This window comes from Rosa rugosa, chromosome 3, assembly GCF_958449725.1.
Source record: "Rosa rugosa chromosome 3, drRosRugo1.1, whole genome shotgun sequence".
In the NCBI taxonomy this organism is placed as follows: domain Eukaryota; kingdom Viridiplantae; phylum Streptophyta; class Magnoliopsida; order Rosales; family Rosaceae; genus Rosa; species Rosa rugosa.
The window spans coordinates 24,490,693-24,516,011 of NC_084822.1; the positions used below are offsets into that span (position 1 = coordinate 24,490,693).

General features: G+C 39.0%; 1 protein-coding gene and 2 pseudogenes across 1 annotated transcript; 2 read left to right on the forward strand and 1 right to left on the reverse strand.

The window, feature by feature from the left end:
• Positions 1 to 11,749: 11,749 nt before the first annotated feature.
• LOC133735248 (small ribosomal subunit protein uS10y-like) lies at positions 11,750 to 12,979 on the forward strand (annotated as a pseudogene).
• Positions 12,980 to 17,833: 4,854 nt separating this feature from the next.
• Positions 17,834 to 18,466, reverse strand: LOC133737461 (uncharacterized). Its single transcript, XM_062165004.1, has one exon. It carries the CDS (start codon positions 18,464 to 18,466, stop codon positions 17,834 to 17,836), a length of 633 nt encoding a protein of 210 aa, XP_062020988.1.
• Positions 18,467 to 24,189: 5,723 nt separating this feature from the next.
• Positions 24,190 to 24,302, forward strand: LOC133741633 (small nucleolar RNA R71; annotated as a pseudogene).
• The last annotated feature ends 1,017 nt before the right edge of the window (positions 24,303 to 25,319 follow it).

Here is a 25,319-nt window from a genome sequence, read left to right on the forward strand (position 1 = left end):
TAATACCAACAATAGTTCATATGATTGCAACAAAATAAGCAATTAATTGTATTGGGTTCGTAATATGAACCACGTGAGGTTTACTCACCTCGATAATCCCGCTGCGTCTTCAATTCAGCTCAAAATACGATCCACAATCGTCCACCAACTCAAACCGTCAATCACCTAGTCAGATACGATCTTAACTTAGCAATCATTCATAAACAACACATATACGGAAATCCAACGGTCGGATTCTAATTTAATGATGATCCAACGGTCAGATCGAATTTATACGATGATCCAACGGTCGGATCCTAATTATACGATGATCCAACGGTCGGATCCTCACGGATCGCCCTTAGGATCATCCTCCAAAATTATCACAAAGATCCAATGGTCAGATCTTCTTGAATCACTCTAACAAACATCTCCATAAAATTATACGAAAATCTGACGGTCGGATTCTCACGAATCGCCTTCCGAATCATTGTTTTACATTTATACGAAGATCCAACGGTCGGATCTTCGCCCATGACCACACAAAGCCACTGGGACAGTCATAAGATCATCATATCCAAATTTGAAGTAAAACCGATGGTCAGATCCTCACAGATCGTAAACCGAAGATAAAACGTAAAAACGTTAAATAGTAACGTCAAAACATAAATTCACTATTTATCAACGTTTTCTAAAATGACCTTGTAATATATCAAAACGCTCGTAAGGATGCGTAGATCATCACCTAGATAATAAAAACTCAAAATATGGTCGAATACGCCGCCACAAGCGGCGGTCAGTGGGCGGTCAACGGCGGTCAACGCGGCGGTCAACCACCTCCTCTGGCCACCAAATTTCATCCACAGCATCATCTCAACATTTCCAATCACTTTCTCAACTGTGACAAAGTCAGAAAATACCTTGAAGTAGCCGAACAATTAAGCACTCCGATGTACAGTGAAATTTTCCAATTATGCTTTCTTCCTCCATGCTTCGATCTGGGTTATGAGACTTGGCGAGCATGAAGAGCGGCTTAAGGCGCTTCTAATGGACCTGGGTTTATGACTGGAGGTGGCCGGAAATCGGCGTTGACTAATTTGCTACAGTAAAAATGTTGGCTTCGATCTCCACATTTCCGGCCAAATCGTCGTAAACAACTCCCACATGCGTGATAAGGAGGAAGAGACGAGTCTATCGATGCTCGCAGCTCGCCATTTGGTGGTCTAGAGGTGGTGAAAGAGGAGGTTGCAGAAGAGAGAAAGAGAGAGTTGCAGAAGAGAGAGACTGAGAGAGCACGGGGGAAGGATTTAGAAAAGAAAGAAAAGTTACCTGGCTACAGTAACATTTCAAATTTATACCAATCTACCATAAACAGTAACTTTCATATTTTGCTTATAACTTTCGCATACGAACTCCGATTTTTACGTACCACATATGCACGCACTCGGTTTAATGTCCTCTACAACTTTCATGAAGGAAGTTTTCCCAAATTCCCAATGTATAAAAAGTCACTTTTTGAGACCCCCTAAATAACGTTCGTTTTTCGAAAATTAATCGTTCGAACTAATTCCACAATTCCTCCGAGCCTCGTACTCGCTCCCACTATCGTGAAATCATTTCTAAAAATCCACAGAATTTAATTTGGATTTTCCAGGGTATTACAGTCTACCCTCCTTAAAGAAATTTCGTCCCGAAATTTGAGCGTAAGTCAATTCCTCTCGATTAAGGTTGACCTAACCATCGAATCTCCATCTTTCCCAAAGCTGTAGTAATCTACAAAGCCTCAACCCTTGTATAAAAATACATTCCTATGGCCACTAAATCCTTTCATCACAAACGTAAACTCACAACACAACTGCTCAACATCACTCCACATCAATTACACAAAATCATCACATGGATCATCACATAGATCATTACTTAGATCTTCACAGAGATTATCTCATAGATCCTCACATAGATCTTCACCCTGTACTGGCATACAAGCACAGTAAACACTCCCACAAAGCGTTTCGCTACTCAATTAGCATCACTCAAAACAAATCATTCTCCAAAGCACGCCAATAAAACATGTGACCCAGTGATGATGACTTGGGCTTGCTCAATCCTTGGGCTAAGCATTAAGGCTGGCCAATTGAGCCGAAGAAACCGAACCATCCACATTTCGAACCGGCCCAAACCACTTTGGGTTTAACATTTGGGCCTACTATTCGGGCCGAACGATTGGGCTTAACATTTGGGCCTACCATTTGGGCCTACCATTCGGGCCGAACAATTGGGCCTACCAATCGGGCCGAACAATTGGGCTTACTATTTGGGCCTACCAATCGGCCCACCAACTTCCAGCTCGGCTACGGTATGAAATTGTACATACCGTATATACGTATGCATACCGTACAGACCGTATATACGTATGCATACCGTACAACTGTATATACGTATGTATACCGTACAGACCGTATATACGTATGCATACTGTACAACTGTATATACGTATACATACCGTACAGACCGTATATACGTATGTATACCGTACATACCGTATACACGTCCGTATATCAAGCATATACGAGATCCAAAAATATTTGTAAGAGGTAAGGTTCGAACTCCCGACCTCGAACACGAAGGTTTGGCTCCCAACCACTGAAGCAAGAGCTGCCTTCATTAATATATGCTCACGTGTTATATTTATTATGTCATAAGCGACATAAATAAAATAACGGGGAAGGCAAGGTTCGAAACCTCAACCTGCCGCACGAAACCTTTGTCCCCCAACCACTGGAGCACAAGCTGTGCTTAATATAATGTGTACAAATTTTATACTTATTATGTCATAACGAACATAATAAAAATAAACGAGAGGCGAGGTTCGAACCTCAGACCTCTTGTACACGAACTGTACACTCAACCACTCGAGCACGGCTGCTCACGTTATTATCCATACAAATCCTTTTATTTAAACCAACTGTTTCAACTGTTTAAACAATTCGGCCCAAAACATCCAAGACTGTTGCAGAAACCCAGCCCAACGTATCCAAAACTGTTACAGAAATCCGGCCCAACTCATCCAAAACTGTTTCAGAAACTCGGCCCATCATGTCCAAAACTGTTTCTGAAACTCGGCCCATCAGGCCTCCACCCACAGCTACAGTGATGCCTTGATCCGAGACAGGCCCAAGTACGGCCCACTTGTGTCACGGCTTATCCCTTCCGTGATTTACGGCAGTCAAATCTGCTTTCGGCTACAGCTGTCTGCCACAGCGCCTCGAGATTCCCTCGGTCCCCTTACACGCTCTCCACGCGCCAACAGCTTTTCCGGGTTTCGGGGCGACTTTAATCCAACGCGTGGATTGAATCTCAGAGATCGTCCATCCAACGGTGGAGATCTGCTCACCTCGTTCTATAAATAGGTGCATCCTGGAGAAAAACTGTTCACACCAAAGAAAAGAAATTTTCCCCAGCCATTCTCTCTCAAACTCTGCAGCCTTCCTCTCGAAACTCAAATCCTTTCTTCATCAATCTCAATCCTTCTCTTCTGATCTTCTCTCCCATCTAGTTGATTCAATCCCATCTTTCCTCTGAACTTTCAGATCTTCAATCTTTTCCTCCAAATCTTCAATCCTTCTTTCTCAGATCTTTTCTTCCATTTGAAGATTCGATCTCATCTTTCCTCTGAGAATCTCAGATCTCCAATCACCAGTTCAACAACTCCAATCCTTCTAACAAAATCTCCCTCAAACACTAAACCATGTATTCCTCGATTTCCACATCCTCTCACCCCATGACCCAAGAGCCACGAACTCTGCAACTAATGGAGCTCCAAACCCCGCAACAAATGGAACCACAACAACAGCAACCAACAGAGGAGGGAGGAAACACCCAAGCAGCTGGAAGTAGTGCCAACATGGATTTCTGGCGAAGCCGTACCAGGTGGATTCCTACTCCAGAACAAATAAGAATCCTCAAGGATCTTTACTATGTCAAGGGATTTAAGTGCCCAACTACAGAGCAGATTCACGAGATCTGTCTCCAGCTGAACCAGTATGGGTATGTTGAGGGTAAGAACATTTACTTTTGGTTCCAGAACGTCAGGGCTCGAGAGAAGCAGATGAATAGGTGTAATCAGGCTGCTCCAGTGCCCATGAGAACTAGTTCTCTTGGTACTGGTAGATCCATTGATCTCAATTTTGGGTCCACTGGTTCTACTGGTGCTGGTGGATCCATCGACATCAATTTTGGGCCAGCTGGTGGATCCATTGACATCAATTTTGGGTCCACTAGTTCTACTGATGATGGTAGATCCATTGATCTCAACTTTGGTTCCACCTATTCTACTGGTAATGAAGGATTTCTTGATTTAAATTCTGTTTCATATTCTTCCTCACACTTCAACACTAATACTAGTACAACTCTTTTGGCACAACAGGAGGACAAACATCCCTGCAACAACGAGGAGGAGATCACCAGGAGGTTCAAACTCTTCCTCTGTTCCCCGTGCACGGCGAGGACGTCTTTGGTAACCTGAAGGCTACTTCCGAGGAAGGTAGCGCTTTTGGTTACTATTCTGGTGGCTCAGGCGGTTACCACAGTGGCTCAAACGTTTCTCTTGAGCTCAGCCTAAATCCATCCGGAGCTGCTGACTAGGCTTAGTATAGCATAGTCCTCGTTTTTTTTTTTTTTTTTGTAATATAAAATCAATAAGATGGTGTGCATGTTTTCTTTTCTTTTTGTTAAACCAACAACAGCACCAAGGATCGAACCTTGGTCACCCAATACTATTTTCAAAACCATAAACAACTCTACTGCACACATCTTTCATAATGATGCAATAAAAACAATCACTCAAAAAGAATCCAACAATCAAATAAGTCGCATCGAGGTCTAGCTAGTATCCTCTGAGTCAAACCAAACACAAACAATTTCGTCGTTAGAATTAGGGTTTAATAAAGCTAAACACATCCTGAGTTAGCTAGGAAAAACCCACATCCTTAGAGTTACCCATACAAATCTTATAAAATCTCAACCATTTCCTCTATTAATTGCTCCATTAAACTTACCACAATTCATACCCTATGAATTTACGATTTAGAAACCGAATCAAACTCCATATCACATAGTAATTCACTTGAACCACTATGGATATACCTAACAAAGTCACTAAAATCAATATCCGAAATTGCGTTTAACTATATCACCTAAGATCAATCACCAAAGGCACACACTCTCATCCAACATCATTCACAAGAACTGATTCTAACTCTCCCAATTAATTACACCAAAATCAACTCCATTGCAAAACTTTAAGTGTCCCGCCTACTTAAACTTAAAACACACAACAACTTCACATTCACTGCAGCCCATCTCCATACTACGATCCAAAACTTAAGAAAACTAGTTCACCACACAAAGGCCACAAAATTCAATTTCATTCACTTGAACAAACTATATTCACAAGTCACGGTCAGGTCATCAACCCATGGTGTTCAAATGAATAAATTTCAAATCCAGTTTTCCTTGTGAATCGTAACGTATCGTTCCAAAATGATGCAAGTAACATCAACCACGTATATAAGACACATATCGCGAACTCAATTCAAATTCAGAATCACCAAAACTACTACTAATTCCAATTCTACCAACAATCCTGATTCTGAAGGAATTATAGTACTCAACGACAACCCAAAACAATGGTCTCTCCTCTCTAACCATCGAGCACAAAATAAAATTCTTGTCTCGCACCTTAAACCCTGCTTAACAACTTACAAGCACAAGGAAGAAGTAACCGCAATAATTCCTTCCCTAACCGCAACACTACTCACAACTCCACATGAGTCAAGAATCTATTCAAGAACATTAGTATATCCAACTTAAAAAGGCAAAATTACCATCGATTAATACTCGTATCCACATTACAGACGAGCATAGGTCCAGACCATGCCTTCAACCAAACACTTCAACAATCAAAAGAACCTCATTTCCATAAAACAATCCTCGTTGACTTAACAGAGTTGAATCAAGAGGTTCCTATTCCTCAAGGATTGTAACTCGCGGCCACTGAACTTATTCTCATACGAACCTACAAGACAACTGTAAGGTTCTAAGTACAACCCCTTCGAATATCCATCACCTAAGGAGTATAGTATGCTTGACTAATACTTGTATAACACTTAAAACACAGTATAAGTCAAATACAAATTCATATTAACCAAGTCAATACTATAGGGAATGTATTCACGTTCCCTAAACGACCTAGCGGCCTAAACAACTCCCAACACTCACGCATACCCAATGACTTAGCCAATACCAAAGAGCACACGATGGGGATCCGCTGCAGACGGGCCATCACTCGGAAGGTATTGACACATCACCAAATATGCACCTTACGCTCTGATACCAAACTGTCACGCCCCGGATTTTGAATGATAAATTCAAATCCGAAACCTGAATAATTACAATCACAAAAAAACCAAATCTCGAAACTTCGAGTTCATTATTACAATTCAATCTCACAATATATTATAAAGCTCAAATGAGCATAACACACCTCACAACTTACAATTGTTGTAAAACTCTAACAATTGCTCTAACCGCACGATCACCGTCCTGGTTCTCCTGTCCTGTAGGATTACCCGCTACACAATTTGAATAGTGTACCGGGAGTTGCAACAACACAAAACCCGGTAAGCTTTTTACAGCCAGTATGAGTAAACAAGAAAGAACTGTTGATTTATTAGATTTCAAGACTACCACAAACCCACGTTACTTTCTCACTCTCATATATATATATAGACACTTATGAGTTACTCTCAATTTAGCTCATAAGATCACTCACTCTCATATATATATGTAGACACTTATGAGTTACTCTCAATTTAGCTCATAAGATCCCTCACTCTCATATATATATATAGACACTTATGAGTTACTCTCAAATTCGCTCATAAGATTTCCCAACATTTGGTAGACAGACTCATATATATATATAGACCCTTATGAGTTACTCTCAATTTCCCTCATAAGGTTACCATATATATATTGACACTTATGAGTTACTCTCAATTTCACTCATAAGGTCACTCCACATTTGGCAGACAGACTAGAGCTCTAACTGAACGTAACCACTCGTCCGGCCATAGACGTGATTACGATTTAATACTATTAATAACCACCAGCCCGGTACGAGAGCGTGATTCACTAATAGATGCCATGGTCACCTCGTGACCTAGTGATCTCCACAGATCACAACAATTTATTGTTCCTCAACAATAAAACTCAACACCTCTCACAATATATTGTTTCTCAACAATAAACTCAATACCTCTCACAATATATTGTTTCTCAACAATAAACTCAACACAACTCCAACAATACATATTATTTCACGTAATAATATATATACAGACATTCACACAGGAATGTCTAGTAATACCAACAATAGTTCATATGATTGCAACAAAATAAGCAATTAATTGTATTGGGTTCGTAATATGAACCACGTGAGGTTTACTCACCTCGATAATCCCGCTGCGTCTTCAATTCAGCTCAAAATACGATCCACAATCGTCCACCAACTCAAACCGTCAATCACCTAGTCAGATACGATCTTAACTTAGCAATCATTCATAAACAACACATATACGGAAATCCAACGGTCGGATTCTAATTTAATGATGATCCAACGGTCAGATCGAATTTATACGATGATCCAACGGTCGGATCCTAATTATACGATGATCCAACGGTCGGATCCTCACGGATCGCCCTTAGGATCATCCTCCAAAATTATCACAAAGATCCAATGGTCAGATCTTCTTGAATCACTCTAACAAACATCTCCATAAAATTATACGAAAATCTGACGGTCGGATTCTCACGAATCGCCTTCCGAATCATTGTTTTACATTTATACGAAGATCCAACGGTCGGATCTTCGCCCATGACCACACAAAGCCACTGGGACAGTCATAAGATCATCATATCCAAATTTGAAGTAAAACCGATGGTCAGATCCTCACAGATCGTAAACCGAAGATAAAACGTAAAAACGTTAAATAGTAACGTCAAAACATAAATTCACTATTTATCAACGTTTTCTAAAATGACCTTGTAATATATCAAAACGCTCGTAAGGATGCGTAGATCATCACCTAGATAATAAAAACTCAAAATATGGTCGAATACGCCGCCACAAGCGGCGGTCAGTGGGCGGTCAACGGCGGTCAACGCGGCGGTCAACCACCTCCTCTGGCCACCAAATTTCATCCACAGCATCATCTCAACATTTCCAATCACTTTCTCAACTGTGACAAAGTCAGAAAATACCTTGAAGTAGCCGAACAATTAAGCACTCCGATGTACAGTGAAATTTTCCAATTATGCTTTCTTCCTCCATGCTTCGATCTGGGTTATGAGACTTGGCGAGCATGAAGAGCGGCTTAAGGCGCTTCTAATGGACCTGGGTTTATGACTGGAGGTGGCCGGAAATCGGCGTTGACTAATTTGCTACAGTAAAAATGTTGGCTTCGATCTCCACATTTCCGGCCAAATCGTCGTAAACAACTCCCACATGCGTGATAAGGAGGAAGAGACGAGTCTATCGATGCTCGCAGCTCGCCATTTGGTGGTCTAGAGGTGGTGAAAGAGGAGGTTGCAGAAGAGAGAAAGAGAGAGTTGCAGAAGAGAGAGACTGAGAGAGCACGGGGGAAGGATTTAGAAAAGAAAGAAAAGTTACCTGGCTACAGTAACATTTCAAATTTATACCAATCTACCATAAACAGTAACTTTCATATTTTGCTTATAACTTTCGCATACGAACTCCGATTTTTACGTACCACATATGCACGCACTCGGTTTAATGTCCTCTACAACTTTCATGAAGGAAGTTTTCCCAAATTCCCAATGTATAAAAAGTCACTTTTTGAGACCCCCTAAATAACGTTCGTTTTTCGAAAATTAATCGTTCGAACTAATTCCACAATTCCTCCGAGCCTCGTACTCGCTCCCACTATCGTGAAATCATTTCTAAAAATCCACAGAATTTAATTTGGATTTTCCAGGGTATTACACTTGGCCTCCTATACTTGGGAGTAGGTAACATCACACACAACTTTGCACATATTTTCATACTCGTGATGCACCCAACAGGGTTTCTAATGAGACTTCTAGAGCCTTAATTTTTTGACGTTGTAAACATTGGTTGCTCAAGAGCCTTCCTTCTTTCAGTATTTTATTTCCATAAAAATACAAAAATTATTGGGGAATTTGATTCTACACCCAAATTCACACACCCCTTTTAGAATAAACCCATCCATAAGAGTGTTTTAATATACACCCAAACCAATTAATTAGGTTTATTCAAAATAAAATAAAAAAACCTATTAAATAGGGTAAATATTAAAACCCAATGTTGTTAAGAATTACTGAAGCTGCCATTATCAAATTCCCCATTCACCTATTAAATAGAATTAATAGTCAAAATCATCTAGCAAATATTATGGAGTTTGATTGACGTTATTGTTGGTATTACCTTCACTTTAGGTTTTTATCAGTACTTAATTTTAGGTGTTTACATTAATGTCATTATTATCATATAATGATGAATTTTTGGTATGTTTCTTCCTATATATAGAAGCTAGTGAATTCATTCGTCATTTTTTCTTTGGGTGGAGACCTTTCACAAAGTTGCATATGATTTCAAAGGATGATTTCAAATGACCTATTCATGAGGTTTATTTCATCATTTTCTTATGGGTTAGAGACTTTCTTTCAAATAGGTACATATATCATATTCGTAATTCAAATTACCTATTCATCAGATTTATTTAGTAAAATATCTTTGTTGATCTTTTGATTTTGTGTAAAGCTTGAATTGGATGGATTTTTAGTAATTAGAAATTTCAATTTATGAATCTGGTACAAAACTTAGTTTCATTCCTTCAAAATAGAATCGTTGTTTCTAATTACCTGATACTTAGATTGCTTTAATATGTAATACCTATGATTTAGATGTTTGTTTTTGTAGTTTTAAATTATTTGTGTGACTCTATATCATAGGTTGTTTATTTCATAACCTATAGTATTGACAATTAATATACCTATATTTTGGATATATGTATTTAAATCCTAATAGAGTTTTACCTTTGAAATAGATCTATGAAGGTAATTTGCAATTGTATAAGGAATCATAACATGCAGGGCACTAGTAGTTGGGAGATTTATGAAGACTACATTGCAAAGTGCTAGTCGAGATGACGGATGAAGTGTTATAATGTTCTTTATATTAGGTTCGAAAATTTAAAGTTTATATTTCAATTGTAAAAACAAATTTAAAATTGTTTATTTCAATACTGGATGAACATCATTTATGGTTGTACTCATTGTCCCTATTTCAATAAATTTTTAGGTTTATTCCTTCAAAAAGAATGTGTATTTAAATTATCTTGATATTAGAAATAAACTTCTTAATATTGTAAAGTTCAATTTCAATTGTGAAACAATGAATGATAATAATGAGTTTGCTAAATTATAGTGCAAAAACTCTTGCACATTCAAAATTATTCAATGTGCCAAAATTAAGGGATAATTATATATTAAGCAAACTCTACAGTTATACATAACTATTATGTGGTCCTTGACCACCTCATAGAATTAGGCACCTATGTGGAGAAAAATGTAAGGGCGGAAAAAAAAAATCTTAAAGCAATCAATCTACATCAAGTACATTTTACATGGGTTAATTACATTAACTCGACCATTTTAGAAAATTAATGAATATGGAATGATTGTATAACTACACCTATTAGAACAGATAAGCAAAATAACATACCTTAATGAGAGGATGTTTAATCATGTCGAGAAAGAGAAATATTTATATAATAGGAATATAACAGAATTTGAAGATACACAATATCAAATATATAGATCACATCGGAAAGGAAGAAATATAGGATAATTAAGGCAATTAATCGTTTCAAATAAGAGAAAAATCAAGGATTAAATTGATTGTATTAAATTCTATTTCAAATAAGAGAAAAATCAAGGATTAAATTGATTGTATTAAATTCTAAATATTTATATTCAAAAAATAGTCAACAGCTATATTTGAGGTATATTTTATTTATTCAATCAGAAGGGCAAAAAAGTCAAACTAAAAAATGTGAAAAATGTTAATTATAGATTTAAAACCTATAAGGAAGGTTCAATTATGTGAATTGGGTGTAGATTAAAAGAAAATATAGGGATGGGTTTTTCTTAATAGAAGCTTTGTTTTTTGGGTTTTTATCTAATTTTCTCAAAATTATTCTATGCACTGACGGTACAAGTGACCCGACAGTTAATATGCAATCTCAACCATTCATTTAATCCAGCCGTTCATGTGGCACTAACATTCACACTAACGCCGTTAAGAATTGAAACCCAAAAAAAAAGCTAGTTAACATGGTAGAAACAGAGATGAGTAAATATTCAATTTATCTAATTTAACTAGGGTGAAATCAGGCATGGAGGTCACGCCAAAGAAGTCGTGGCTCAGCCATAACCTCCGCCGATATAACGGCGGATTGTACTCTCCAGCCAAAGCCAAAGCCGCCACCAAATCCTTCTTCTTTGGCGCGCGGAAGCTCAGACTCATGGCCTCTGTTTTCCTCTTCTGCGTCTCCAGGCTCAGCTTTCTCATGATTCTAGAATAATTGGTTTTATAGAGGTGAATCAGTAATTGGGTCTGGAATTGAAGCAGAGGGTAATAGAATCTGGTCTGGCGGATTGATACAGCAAGTGATGGAGAAGAGGTTTCAGATCGGCCTGAGTTTCCCATTTTTTTTAATTAATAGTTTATTGCTTTAGATGTTGAAGCCGCTGCTCCAGAGCTCCCTCAATTCTCTGCCGTCACCTAGAGTAAAAGCAGAGAAGCTTGAAAACCATGGCTTACGCAACGATGAAAACCCACCAAGCCTGGTCTCGAGGAGACATAGGAGCAAATCCACAAGATCATGATCACTCTCTCTTCCAAGAACGTCAAGAACCTCGAGAACAGTCCTTACTTTCCCATGTTCCGATCTATTCAATTTCTGCTTAATTCATTATCATTTGTTATATATTGCTTATACCATCGTAATTTCTTGTAAATTTGCATTGAAAATGGACTATAATGTTAGTAAAAGACCCATTTCATAGTTATATTGAATACTCTATTTGAGTGTTGTAATGTATATATTGAAGTAAGACTTGTCTAGGGATTCAGTAACTTGTGTTTGTTATATTTGAATTGCGTTCATGTCAATCAATGTTATGGTTTTAATGAGCTTAATAAGCATGATACTCGATCAATTACTAATTTTTCTTCTATTGGATATGGTCGAACTCAGGGTTTCGGCAAATTATTGAAGCATTTTTTGGATGATTCTGCGCATTAGTTGTGTTGATTATGAAGTTTTGTTTGTTTGAGTACTAGTGTTTAGCTTGTTGTTTTGATATCTGTTCTATTTGATAGTTTGTGCTGATTTGGTTCGCGGTGCCAAGGACAAGAGGCTCAAGGTGAAGGCACCAGTGAGGATGCCAACCAAGGTTCTGCACATTACCACCAGGAAGTTTCCCTGTGGAGAAGGTATGTTTCGGTGAACAGAGCTTTAGTTAGCCTATGGATTCATATCTGGTTGACTGCATCCTAGATAGACGATGCTTATGTCTCAATGATGTATAGCGAGTTTCTTCTTTTTTGGTTCTTCACTCAAAAGGTAGGAAGCTTTCTAGTTTATGATGAGTTATAGAGAAGTGTAATTTGTTTTTGATGTTGGTCTTTCCATACAGTCATGGTGTCTACACTTGCTTGTTGGCATCAACTGTTTGTTTGTGATTTGCAGGTACCAACACCTGGAACAGATTTGAGTTGCGTGTGCACAAGTGTGTTATTGATATCTTCAGCTCTCCTGATGTTGTGAAGCAGATCACCTCCATTACATTTGAACCAGGTGTCGAAGTGGAGGTCACAATTGCTGACCAATAAACACCTCACTTCAAGATTTGGTCTGGTTTTCCTAGTTAATTGGAAATGTTCCATCCATGATGTTGTTCTTTCCTCATTTTAAAGTTGAAGACTTGGTAGTGTTTGCAATTTTCTTGGGATGATGGTTTTGATATGGGCATGTACTTCAATGCATATTTTTAATTTTAAAAAAAAATTACTAGTTTTTAGTATAATATAATAATAAGAATGGATGAGGATATAACCATCAGCCATGCCTAACATAGTGGTTCAGAGACTATTCCTTTTGTAGTGGCTCACTACAAGTGTTCGAGCTAGCTTTTAAGTTTCTCTTTTTGTTGAGAATATATACATCCCACATGGGAAAAATGGGATCTTGCCTATGGGTTTATAAGGGTTTGGGCCACTCCATCCATGGCCAATTGGTTTTGGATGTGAACCCCAGATTACTTTATCATGGTATCAAAGCGGGTTACCCACGTGTGCATGCCTAACGGCCACACGGGCTCCACGTCACCCAAAGTTGTCCACGTGTATGGCTTGAAAATTCGCCACACGTGCGGGGGCATGTTGAGAATATATACATCCCACATGGGAAAAATGGGATCTTGCCTATGGGTTTATAAGGGTTTGGGCCACTCCATCCATGGCCAATTGGTTTTGGATGTGAACCCCAGATTACTTTATCACTTTTATTTTTAATTATTATATTTTTCTAATTTTTGCTTCAGTAAACTACCTTTTTTATTTATTTTATTTATCAAGCATTAATAAACTACTACCTCAATAAAACTTCGTGGTTTATTTTTTTTATAAGCTATGTTGCTTTTCTATATTATATATAAGACAAAAGAGTTTGTTAGTTGACTTGACTCATAAACTCTCGCAAGCGTACGAATCGTTGTCAAATAAATGAAGTATTAGAACCTTTATTATCGTACCTCGGGGATTAGGTGTTGGACCTAACCGAGGTAATTGGCCCTAGAATAACTTAAAAACATACAATGAAAAAGTAAAAATAAAAATAAAATAAAGTAAAATAAAATATTCACAAGGCACCAAGCCTCGGCAATGCTCGGCTTAGCTCACACTAAGCCTAATCAAAGCCACTAACTTGTAGCCCAAATGAGTTATGCACAATGGAATGTAGAATTTTGTTTGGGAGTTTTGAATTGGGAATTAACTAAATTAAATGCAAACTAAAGTAAAAGCAAACAACTAATTATCAAGCAAGAAATTAACTTTGGATTTTCAAATTAATTGAAATGTGGGAGTGTCGGGTGATTCACACTAACTATCTTGTAAACATCGATGCCAATTTAATAAATGCATGCATTTCCTATACGTGTCGAGTTCTGTATCTAGTACCGGTTAAGGCTACTAAACCAATTATCCTTTCGGTGTATTGACTATACCGGTTAAGGCCACAATCAACTCTCTAATTTGGGCATTACGCCGGTTAAGGCCGCAATATCTAAAATTAGAGGCATAGAGAGCAAGATAATAGAAACTCAAGTAAGCTTAGCTACAATTAAGCTAGCTAATGGTCACCACACTTAAATCCTAGATGCAACAAGACCAATGAGTTGTCAATTTATCAATCTACTCATCATAATTGCCCACAACATAATTTCAAAGGGTGACAAAGCCTAGAAACATGCTTCTAAGGACCAATAAATTCTGATCTAAAGCATACACAATGGAAATTGCATTTATTAAAAGTAAAACATCAATATTTATACTAGATGAGTTAGGGCTTCACAACCCTAACTCCCAAAATTAAACTACTCACAACCCATTAGCAAATACATCATCAAATACATAAGAAATTAAGAGAAATGATAGAGGAGAGAGGAACACAAGGTAGGCTCACAATTTGCTATAGGCAAACATAAACCCAACTTGATATTAAGCCCCTACTCTTTACAAAAAATAAAATCTCTTAGTGTTGATGAGCAATTGATTGTGTGAGTAGTAAAAGCCCTTTGATTTTCTTGGAAAATGGTGGAGAATGATAAATTGGGTGAGGTGATGGGTGAGAGAAAATGGAAAGGAATTAAATGGGGTGGTGTTGGTGTGTGTTTCGGCTGTAGAGAAGAAGAAAGAGAAAATGGATCTGGGGAGAGGAATGATGAATAATGGGGTGTGCGGCTGCTGTAGAAGGGTTGAGAGAGAATAGAGAATGATGAATTATATGTCTGGAGAGAGAGGAGAGAATGGGCTACTTTCGTAACTCAGAGGAAAGGATGGGGATAGGGGCTGCCATGTGGCAGCATGGGAGTGGCCAAGGGGAAAGAGAGGGATGGCCTGGCACTCTAGCACGTGATAGCCTTCAATTAACAAGCAAGCAATTAAGGTTTAATTGCTACACGGGGCATTTGGCTGAGCATGATTAATTAATCCCTTGATTAATCAATCTCGATTAATTAATACAAGGGTTAATTAATCAAATAATTATTTAATACAACTTTTTCTTTGCTTCAATTTTCTTCTTCTTCTTTCGCTTTTTCCGAGCTCAAACCAATGATTTTCACATATTTGCTTGGGGCATTGACTCGCTGACCATTGTTGACTTTTCGTCTTTTTGTCGATAACTCCAATTAGCTCTATTCTTGCACAACTTCTTCCGAAATCCACTTATTTACTACAACATAAATAAAAATGGATTAATTACATAATAATCAGTTTGAGGATTAGCTTAATTCTAGTATTTTAGATATAATTACACGTATATAAATGCGTGTAATCACACCCCCACACTTGAACTTTGCTTGTCCCCAAGCAAATTAAATGTAAAATATTGAAAAATCTATTAATTCAAACATATATGCTCAAACTAAAGAAAATGCGGTATTAGCCTTTCCAACCATTACCCTCGGAGAACTAATTATGTATATGACCATGAGGTTGACAAAGCACAACATAAGATTTTTGAATTTGTAAGGCAATTAAGATGCACATGTGAGAAATGCTCAAGTATATGCATGTGTTGACCATGCGTCAAATCAATCCACCACAATCAAATAGGCATATAGAGGACCCGACATAACCCACTAAACTCACATAGGTTCACTAAATATTACCGCTCAAGTGTTTAGAGCTTATATGTGTTTCACTCAAAAGCAATTTCATAACACGCGCCGCCATTTGCTTGCTCTTCGATCTCATCTCCGCTAGGTAGCCCACAACTTTCAAGATCAAGAGGTCTTTTATTTGGTTGTAATGGGGCTAAGGGTAAGTGGATAATAGAAATGAAGGATAAGGAAAGACAAAGTCCTTGGAAATCGGTGAAGCAACTCTCTTGTAAAGATACATGACTTTGCATTCAAATGCTTACTCACTTACTCTAAACCCAATGTACAACCAACACTACACTATACTATAAGCAAAAATAATACTAGCTATTTTATTTTATTTTTTTTCTTTTCAACACCCTTTTTTTTTTTTTCGACTTTTCTTTTCCTTGAGCTTTCTTTTTATTTTCACAACATCTTCTTCTTCTTCTTCTTCTTTTTTTTTTTTTTTTGAGAACTTTCTTTTCTATACAAAATCACTCACCCCCACACTTATTCTTTTGTAACCTCACACTTTTGACTTATCTTTTCTTTGGAAGCACTCAAACATAAAGTCATTCTCTCGAATCGCTTCACCAACTACCACAGAAGCGTAGGATAAAAGTGTTTAGGCTAGGTAGGGATTTGTGGTGCGAATAAACAAAAAGGCTAAATATGTACATAGGCTCAAAGTGGCAATCTAGTGGTAAATAGTTTTGGGCACATGCTTCTTTGGCCATGGTGGTATTAAGCCTAATTGCCTAAATCCTTTCTATCCCATCGCAAGCTAAAAGTAGCCTCGAGAGGTCTCAAGCAAGTTCTAGATACGCAATGTCATGAGATTGTACACACATGAAGAAAAAGTGAATGAACAATGCATACACTATAGATATAGGCACAAAAGCTCACAAATAAGGGCATGCAAGTCAATCATATCATCTATATGCTTCTCTAATTATGATGAACCAACCTAACCATAGGCTATGTGCACACATATAGTCAAGCATAGATCACATATGCACTCAATTACAAAACAAATTCAAAGTCCTAGATCATGCTCAATCTATCCACAATCACAACAAGTTAAGTCCATGGCTCGTCATTGGGGTTGGAAAAAGGCATTAACCACTAAAATATAATTACATAAAGCTAATCTAATTAAATTTTTTTTTTAGTGACGAAAATAGGGCACCCGAGCCCTCACCCCCACACTTAAAACCAACATTGTCCTCAATGTTGTAAAGTGAGCTCGAAAGCTAAATCCGTGTCGGAGTTAGGCATGAGAGTGAAGTCCGGGCGAAAGCACAAAAATTTAACTAAGAAAATAAAAACTAAATGCGGAGAAAAGTTACGGAAAACCCCCTTTGTCAACCCTCCATTGATCACAACCCTTGGAGAAGACTAATATGAGACACCAACCTCAAGGCACAAGGCCTTGACTTCCATTACGTATGCTCCATAATAGCTCTAGGTGCTCATAAAAAGATCCACTCCATTGAGAAATGTGTAGTATCCAAGAGCAATGCATCACAAATAGCCCATCAAGGAATAAGGACAAGGGTCCTCCATTACGCTCGTGGTCTTAATCCCATCAACTCACAACCCAAAATCATCCTCAATGACATCCACACAAGAATTGTAGCTCAAAATATCTCCTTATTTTCCACACTCCAAGCACCTCCCAACCTCCCAAAAATATGGCTAAATAGCCTTATTGATGCAAAATGAACAAGAAAGAACATCACAAGTAATGCTAGGGTTGCCTCCCTAGCGAGCGCTTTGTTTAAGGACTTCATTGCCGGTCCATAGAGTTTTTCATTATTTAAGAAGCATCATCGAGGTAAGTCACCTCATGATGAGAATCGAAAGTGGAGTCATGATATGGTTTAAGCCGGTGCCCATTAACCTTGAAAGTTCTCCCATCATTCAAATTTCTTACTTCAATAGCACCATGAGGGAACACTTCCACTACTTCATAGGGTCCACTCCACCTTGACTTCAATTTACCGGGAAAGAGACGAAGTTTAGAGTTGTATAGGAGAACCTTTTGTTTGGGCTCAAAGGCTTTCTTCACCAATTTTCGATCATATAGCTCCTTTGTCTTCTCCTTAAACAATTTGGCACTTTCATATGCCTCCTCCTGAATTTCCTCTAACTCACAAAGGTCAAGTTTCCGCTTATCACCGCTAGCTTCCAAGTCAAAATTCAAAAATTTGATAGCCCACCAAGCTTTGTACTCAAGCTCAACCGGAAGATGACAATTCTTTCCATAGCATAAGCGAATGGGAGACATGCCAATATGAGTCTTATATGCAGTCTGATATGCCCATAAAGAATCATCAAGCTTAATAGCCCAATCCTTTCTAGAAGAGTTTACCGTCTTTTCCAAAATCCTCTTAATCTCCCTATTTGACACCTCTACTTGACCAGAAGTTTGAGGGTGGTAAGTGTACATACCTCCAACAATATGGAGTATTTGCTACATCACCAAGCATAATTAACACCCACTTTGGGACATCCACAAGACATGGCAAGGCCCAACCGAGACATGCATCGTGTAGCCCTATGTTCAAGCTACGCTACGGTATCCGGAAGTCGCAAATCCGCCACCGGGAAGCCACCTTCCCGCCCTTGCAAAGTTGCCTCCACAAACTAGGCATTTCTACACTAGAATAGTTTCTACACTAGAATAGTTGTTACTTGTCCCACATCGAAAACAATGTAAAGGAGATGGCTTCCTTGACTTATAAAAGGAACTCTCCTCCCACTTAAACACGATTCATCCCATTACATCTTTTGTAATCTCGTTGGGCCGCAAGGCTCGACACACTAGTACAACATTCAAGTGGACGTAGTCTCCCGCTCATGCGGAGGCGAACCACTATACATTTCGTGTCAACTCTTTCTCTCTCTCTCTCTCTATCTCTTTCTCTTTGATGCTAACTAGAGTCCCCCCGGATTCTAACGTTAACAGTAAGGTGTGGCAACCTTATGCTTGACTCCATATTTCCTCATCAAAGCATCAAAAGTCCGGTTGATAAAATGTGTGCCACCATCACTAATAATAATCCTAGGAGTCCCGAATCGAGAGAAAATGTGCTCTTTCAAGAACTTGGTGACTACCTTAGAATCATTCTTCCTTGTGGCCTAAGCTTCAACCCACTTCGAAACATAATCAACCGCGACTATGATATACTCATTCCCATGAGATTTTGGAAACGGTCCCATAAAGTCTATGCCCCAACAATCAAAAATCTCAACCTCTATAATGTTAGTGAGAGGCATTTGGTCCTTGGAGGATAAATTCCCGGTCCTTTGGCATCTATCACATTGAAGCACAAAAGAATGACAATCTCGAAACAAAGTAGGCCAAAAGAAACCTGACTGAAGAATCTTAAAAGTTGTCCTCCTCCAACCAAAATGTCCTCCACATAGAGATGAGTGACACAATGAAATAATCTCAGGGGCCTCCCATTGAGGAATACAACGTCTAATCACCTGGTCTTTACCCACCTTCCACAAGTACGGGTCATCCCAAATATATGACCGAGCATCTCTAAGAAACCTCTTTCTGGCATGTGCATCATAGTTATCCGGAATGAAAGTACAATTGCTAGCCCAATAGTTCACAAAGTCCGCAAACCAAGGCATCTCAGTGTCAACATGAAATAAGTACTCATCGGGGAAATGCTCAGTCAATGGTATATCAGAAGAGTCTCTGCCAAACTCAAGTCTAGACAAATGATCTGGAACAAGGTTCTCTCGACCCGGCTTATCCTTGATCTATATATCTAACTCCTGGAGTAATAACACCCAACGAATAAAACGGGGTTTGGCATCCTTCTTAGTCAGCAAATATCTCAATGCCGCATGATCCGTGTGAACAATCACCTTACTCCCAAGAAGATAACTCCGAAATTTCTCCAATGCAAAAATAATAGCAAGAAGCTCCTTCTTGGTAGTAGTGTAATGGACTTGTGCATCATTCAAAGTCCGAGAAGCATAATAAATCACATGGAGTGCTCGCTCAATCCTTTGACCCAAAACAGCCCCCATAGCAAAATCTGAAGCATCGCACATCAACTCAAATGGTCTAGTCCAATCAGGTGCAATCATGATAGGTGCGTGAGTCAATTTCTCCTTAAGTAGCTCAAAAGCCTGTAAACACTCTGAAGTGAAATCAAATGGCACATCCTTGCCTAGCAAGTCACACAATGGCTTGGTGATCTTAGAGAAATCTAGAATAAAGGGTCTATAAAAGCCAGCATGCCCAAGGAAACTCTTAACTCCTTTTACATTCTTTCGGTGGTGGTAAACTAGAAATCAACTCAATCTTCGCCTTATCCACCTCAATGCCACGTGATGATACTACATGCCCTAACACGATACCCTCATCCACCATAAAGTGACACTTCTCCCAATTGAGGACCAAATTGGTCTCCTCACACCGTTCTAGAACAAGGGTTAAGTGTTGAAGACAATCATAAAAAAAAATCACCATGAATCGAGAATTCATCCATAAATATCTCCATAAAGCGCTCAGTCATGTCATGGAACAATGCCATCATACACCTCTGGAAAGTGGCGGGTGCATTACAAAGTCCAAAAGGCATCCTCCTATACGCAAAAGTACCAAACGGGCATGTGAAAGTAGTCTTTTCCTGGTCTTCCTTAGCAATAGCAATCTGATTATACCCAGAGTATCCATCAAGGAAACAATAATGGCTATGACCTACTAATCTCTCCAACATGTGATCAATGAAAGGTAGTGGAAAATGATCCTTCCTTGTTGCTCCATTAAGCTTTCTATAATCAATACAAACCCTCCATCCATTCTGAACTCGTTGTGGCACATCCTCACCTTTCTCATTCTTCACTACTGTAATTCCTCCCTTTTTGGGGACAACCTGAACTGGTGAAACCCATGGCGAATCAGAAATCGGGAAAATGACTCCAACATCTAAAAGCTTAATAATCTCCTTCTTTACTACCTCCATCATGGGAGGATTTAACCTCCTCTGAGACTCTCGCGTGGGCTTACACCCCTCCTCTAAATAAATGTGATGCTGACATTTGGATGGACTAATGCCTTTGATATCAGCAATAGTCCAACCAATAGCTCTCTTATGCTCACGTAACACCCTCAAAAGCTTATCTTCCTCAGCTTTGCTCAACTTCGATGAGATAATCACAGGTAATGCACTCCCCTCTCCTAGAAATGCATATCTCAATGTCGAAGGTAAAGCCTTCAACTCCAAATCTGGTGGTGTCTCATATGAAGGAATAGGTGGTGCACTAGAGGCAGGTAAAGGTAAAGCTGGTGTAACACGTCTAGGAACATATGGTCTCAAAGCCTCCAAATGTGCAATAGCCTCAATGTGCTCCTCACTCTCAAATTTAGTTCCACTTTGAGCAATGCAAGTCTCCATGTAATCAGTCGATGAATGCTCAATAAAGTTATTCCCAACAATATCATCCATAATATCAATCCGGAAGCACTCATCAACATGATATAACGGACTCCTCATAGCATCAAAAATACGAAACCCAATAGTAGTGTCAAAGACTGTCATGGTGAGTAAACCCTTTTGAACATCAATCTTCACCCCGGCAGTCGCCATAAAAGCTCTACCAAAAATTATTGGTAACTCATCACCATCATCATCACAAGAAGGAGAGTCCATATCAAGTACTACAAAATCAGTCGGCACATAAAGCTCATCTACCTTAACAAGAACATCCTCCACCACTCCACGAGGGTACTTAATTCTCCTATCCGCCATCTTAAGCTTAATTTTCAAAGGCTTAATTGGCTCCAATGACAAAGTCTTGTACAAATCATATGGCATAAGGTTGATGCTAGCCCCCAAGTCCAATAATGCTCGATCAAAGTTTTGTGACCCAATGGTGCATGGAATAGTAAAAGATCCGGGGTCACTAAGCTTAAGAGGCAACCTCCTTTGAAGTACGGCCAACACTTGCTCACTTAAGTAATGGGATATTGATGTTAACGGACTTGAATAGCTTAATGAATTCTTGTTTTTGTATCTCCTTCCGCTTCTTTTGATCTTGAGCCTTCTTAACTTATGGATAGGGAAGTCTAGGCTCTAATGGGTTCAAATCAAGAGGTGGAGAAAAGTGAGACTCCCTCTTGAACCCCTAAGGGTGGTAACCGTCCCACTAGGGTTCTTAGCCCTCAAGGCCCCGCCTAGTGTAGAATGGATCAGTCCACTCATATCCCTAGAATCCAAAAGTAAATGAGAATAGTCTTCCTCCTTATTACTTCCCCCTTCTTGTTGTTCCCGATGCTCACTAGATGACGAAATAGGCGGTGAACCATTAGAACTCAAACCCGAGGATGAACCATGTGTATCAATAGAAGTAGATGAAGTAGCTTCCGCCTTATTCCTCCCCCCTTGATGAAGATCCCTAAGTGATGCTAAAGGAGTAGTGGTGCCAAAATGCACATGCTTAGGCGGTGCGGATGAAGAATTAGAAACTTGAGACTTTGAAGAGGGAGAATGAGATAAAGAGGTCTTCCTTCATTGTGCACCTCTGGGAAGTACATTTTCTTCCTCCCTGACTTCCTTATCCACCCCCTTATTTCTTCCTTTTGTATACAAAGTCACATCACCCACTCCAATTTCCTGGGGTACATTTTCTTCCCCCCGGTTCCCATCCTCCTTTGAAATAAAAGTATGATGCATATGCACATGATCATTAGCAACATGATCAAGAGGTACATTTTCTTCCCCCTTGGCCCCATATGAATACAACACATTATCATCATCACTATTAATGTAATCCTCTACTAACACATGATCATCATCATTAGAATATGCACGTGAAGAATGGGAATCATGTATAGGGGTGGGAACATGTGTATCATAAGAATGTGATATGGGGTAAGTGGGAGCATACATGTCATCATGCACATTCAAAGAGGAGTTAGAAGATTTAGGAATGCGTACCTTATTTTCATAAACTCTCCCACTTCGAAGTGTAGTAATAGCCTTAGCTTGCTCATGTCTCGGATTTTGATCTGGTTGTGTAGGTAATGCACCATGTGGACGTGCTCCAAGCTCTTTAGCTAATTGTCCCATTTGAATTTCTAATTTTCCCACACATTGTGCAAGTGAACTTTGACTTTGAGCAAGAATATTAAGAGTTTGATCGGTCTTCGCTTGGCTTTGTGTGAGAAAAGTATGACTTTAGGATAGGGCGGCCAATATATCATCCATATGAGACTTCTTTGGTTCCGGTTGTGATGCTTGCCTATTTTGAAATCCGGGAGGAGCCTTTTGTGTAGGATTGGCACCTCCAAATGAATGGGAACTTTGACCAAACCCTTGAGTATCATGTGGGGCTCCTCCACAAGCATGTGTAGCACCAAAAGATGGCCCTTGGCCTTGAGAATTGTAACTAGATGCTTGCTGCCCATAATGATTTTGTCCACCAAATTGTGTGTTCCCATGGCCGTGGGGACTAAAAGATGAAGAATTTGGGCCTTGACTCCCTCCATATGAGTGAGAACCACCTTGGTGAGCATTAGAGGACCCTCCACCATCTCTCCATGAGAAATTTGGGTGGTTACGCCAACCTGGATTATATGTAGTAGAATAAGGATCATTTCTTGGTGGGCTTTGATAAGAATTAATAGCTCTAACTTGCTCCTCAACAAATTCCGGAAATTGTGAAGCCAAGTGACAATCATGAGTAGAATGATGAGGAGACTCACAAATCAAGCAAAGATGTAAAGAAGCAACACTCTTGACATGTGAAGAAGAAGAACCATTACCCTTTTGCGCTTGAAGAAGCATCTCAAATTTCTTGTCAATCTTTGCTTCAAGCCTTTCAAGCTTGGAATTCATAACTCCGTCATCTTTATCAACATGAGAAACATCGTACACGCCTCTACCACGAGGCTCCATATCAACTCGGCCTTTAGCACCATATGCATGTGAATCTCGACCTCTAGATGTAGTGTTGTCATCTCTACCTCCTCTTCTCCTTTAATGATTATCCCATTGACCGGATTGGGTAGCCACTTCCTAACAAATATCCCAAGCGGCATTAGGACCTTTCTTAAGAAAATTTCCACCGGATACATTGTCCAATCTCCTTCTATCATCAATAATCAACCCATTGTAGAAAGATTCACAAATAAGCCACTTGGTGAGTCCATGATGAGGGCAACCTAACTCAATATCCTTGAAGCGCTCCCATGCATCATAAAAAGTCTCATTATCCTCTTGAAAGAACTTGGTCAAGCTATCCCGCATATAAGTAGTCCGATGATGTGGATAATAAGCATTCAAGAAGACTCTTTACATATCGGCCCAAGAGAGAATGGATCTTGGCTTAAGCTTATGAAACCAAGTGCGTGCTTGATCTTTCAAAGAAAATGGGAACAATCGAAGCTTCAAACCCTCCAAGGTTAATCCTCCCAAGTGCATAGTGGAACATATGGCATCAAACTCAATTATATGATCATATGGCCTCTCACTAGCCATGCCATGGAAAGTAGGTAGAATAGACAACATGTTAGGCTTGATCTCAAAGTTGGCATTTGTCGGAGGAAGCACAATGCAAGATGGAGCATTTACAATGCTAGGACATGAATAATGGCTCAATGGAAACTCCTCCTCATCTTGTGGTGCTTGATGCTCGTCACCCATATCTACTACTCGAATAGGAGACCTAGAAGATGCTTGTGAGCGATGTCTTGGTCTCCTAACTCTCCTTGTTGGTCTTCCTCTAGGTAGTACGTCTTTGCAAAACACAACCACTTCTCAAATTGATAGGTAGTAGAGTGTCACTCATATACCTACGAAGGATCAATAAGAAATCGAGTATCTCAGTAATTAAAATATAAGCAAGATAAGCACCAATTCAACTCACGAAAAATTGACAAGTAATTAGAGGGGTGAAGAGAGAATTAAACACAAGTAGTACTAAATTTGACTAAACTAACCAAATCAAAATGAAAAATAAATAAAGAAACTAGATATATAAGTAAAAATAAACATAAAAGTATGCTAAAAGTGACCCAAAATGCCAATTACCAAGGAATTAAGATCCGAAGACCCTAATCCCCGGCAACGGCGCCATTGACTTGACTCATAAACTCTCGCAAGCGTACGAATCATTGTCAAATAAGGGAAGTATTAGAACCTTGATTATCGTACCTCGGGGATTAGGTGTTGGACCTAACCGAGGTAATTGGCGCTAGAATAACTTGAAAGCATACAATGAAAAAGTAAAAATAAAAATAAAAATAAAATAAAGTAAAATAAAATATTCACAAG

Bases quoted from the DNA above. Each gene is read 5' to 3' on its own strand.
- LOC133737461 (XM_062165004.1), bottom strand. From the start codon at position 18,466: ATGTACACTTACCACCCTCAAACTTCTGGTCAAGTAGAGGTGTCAAAT.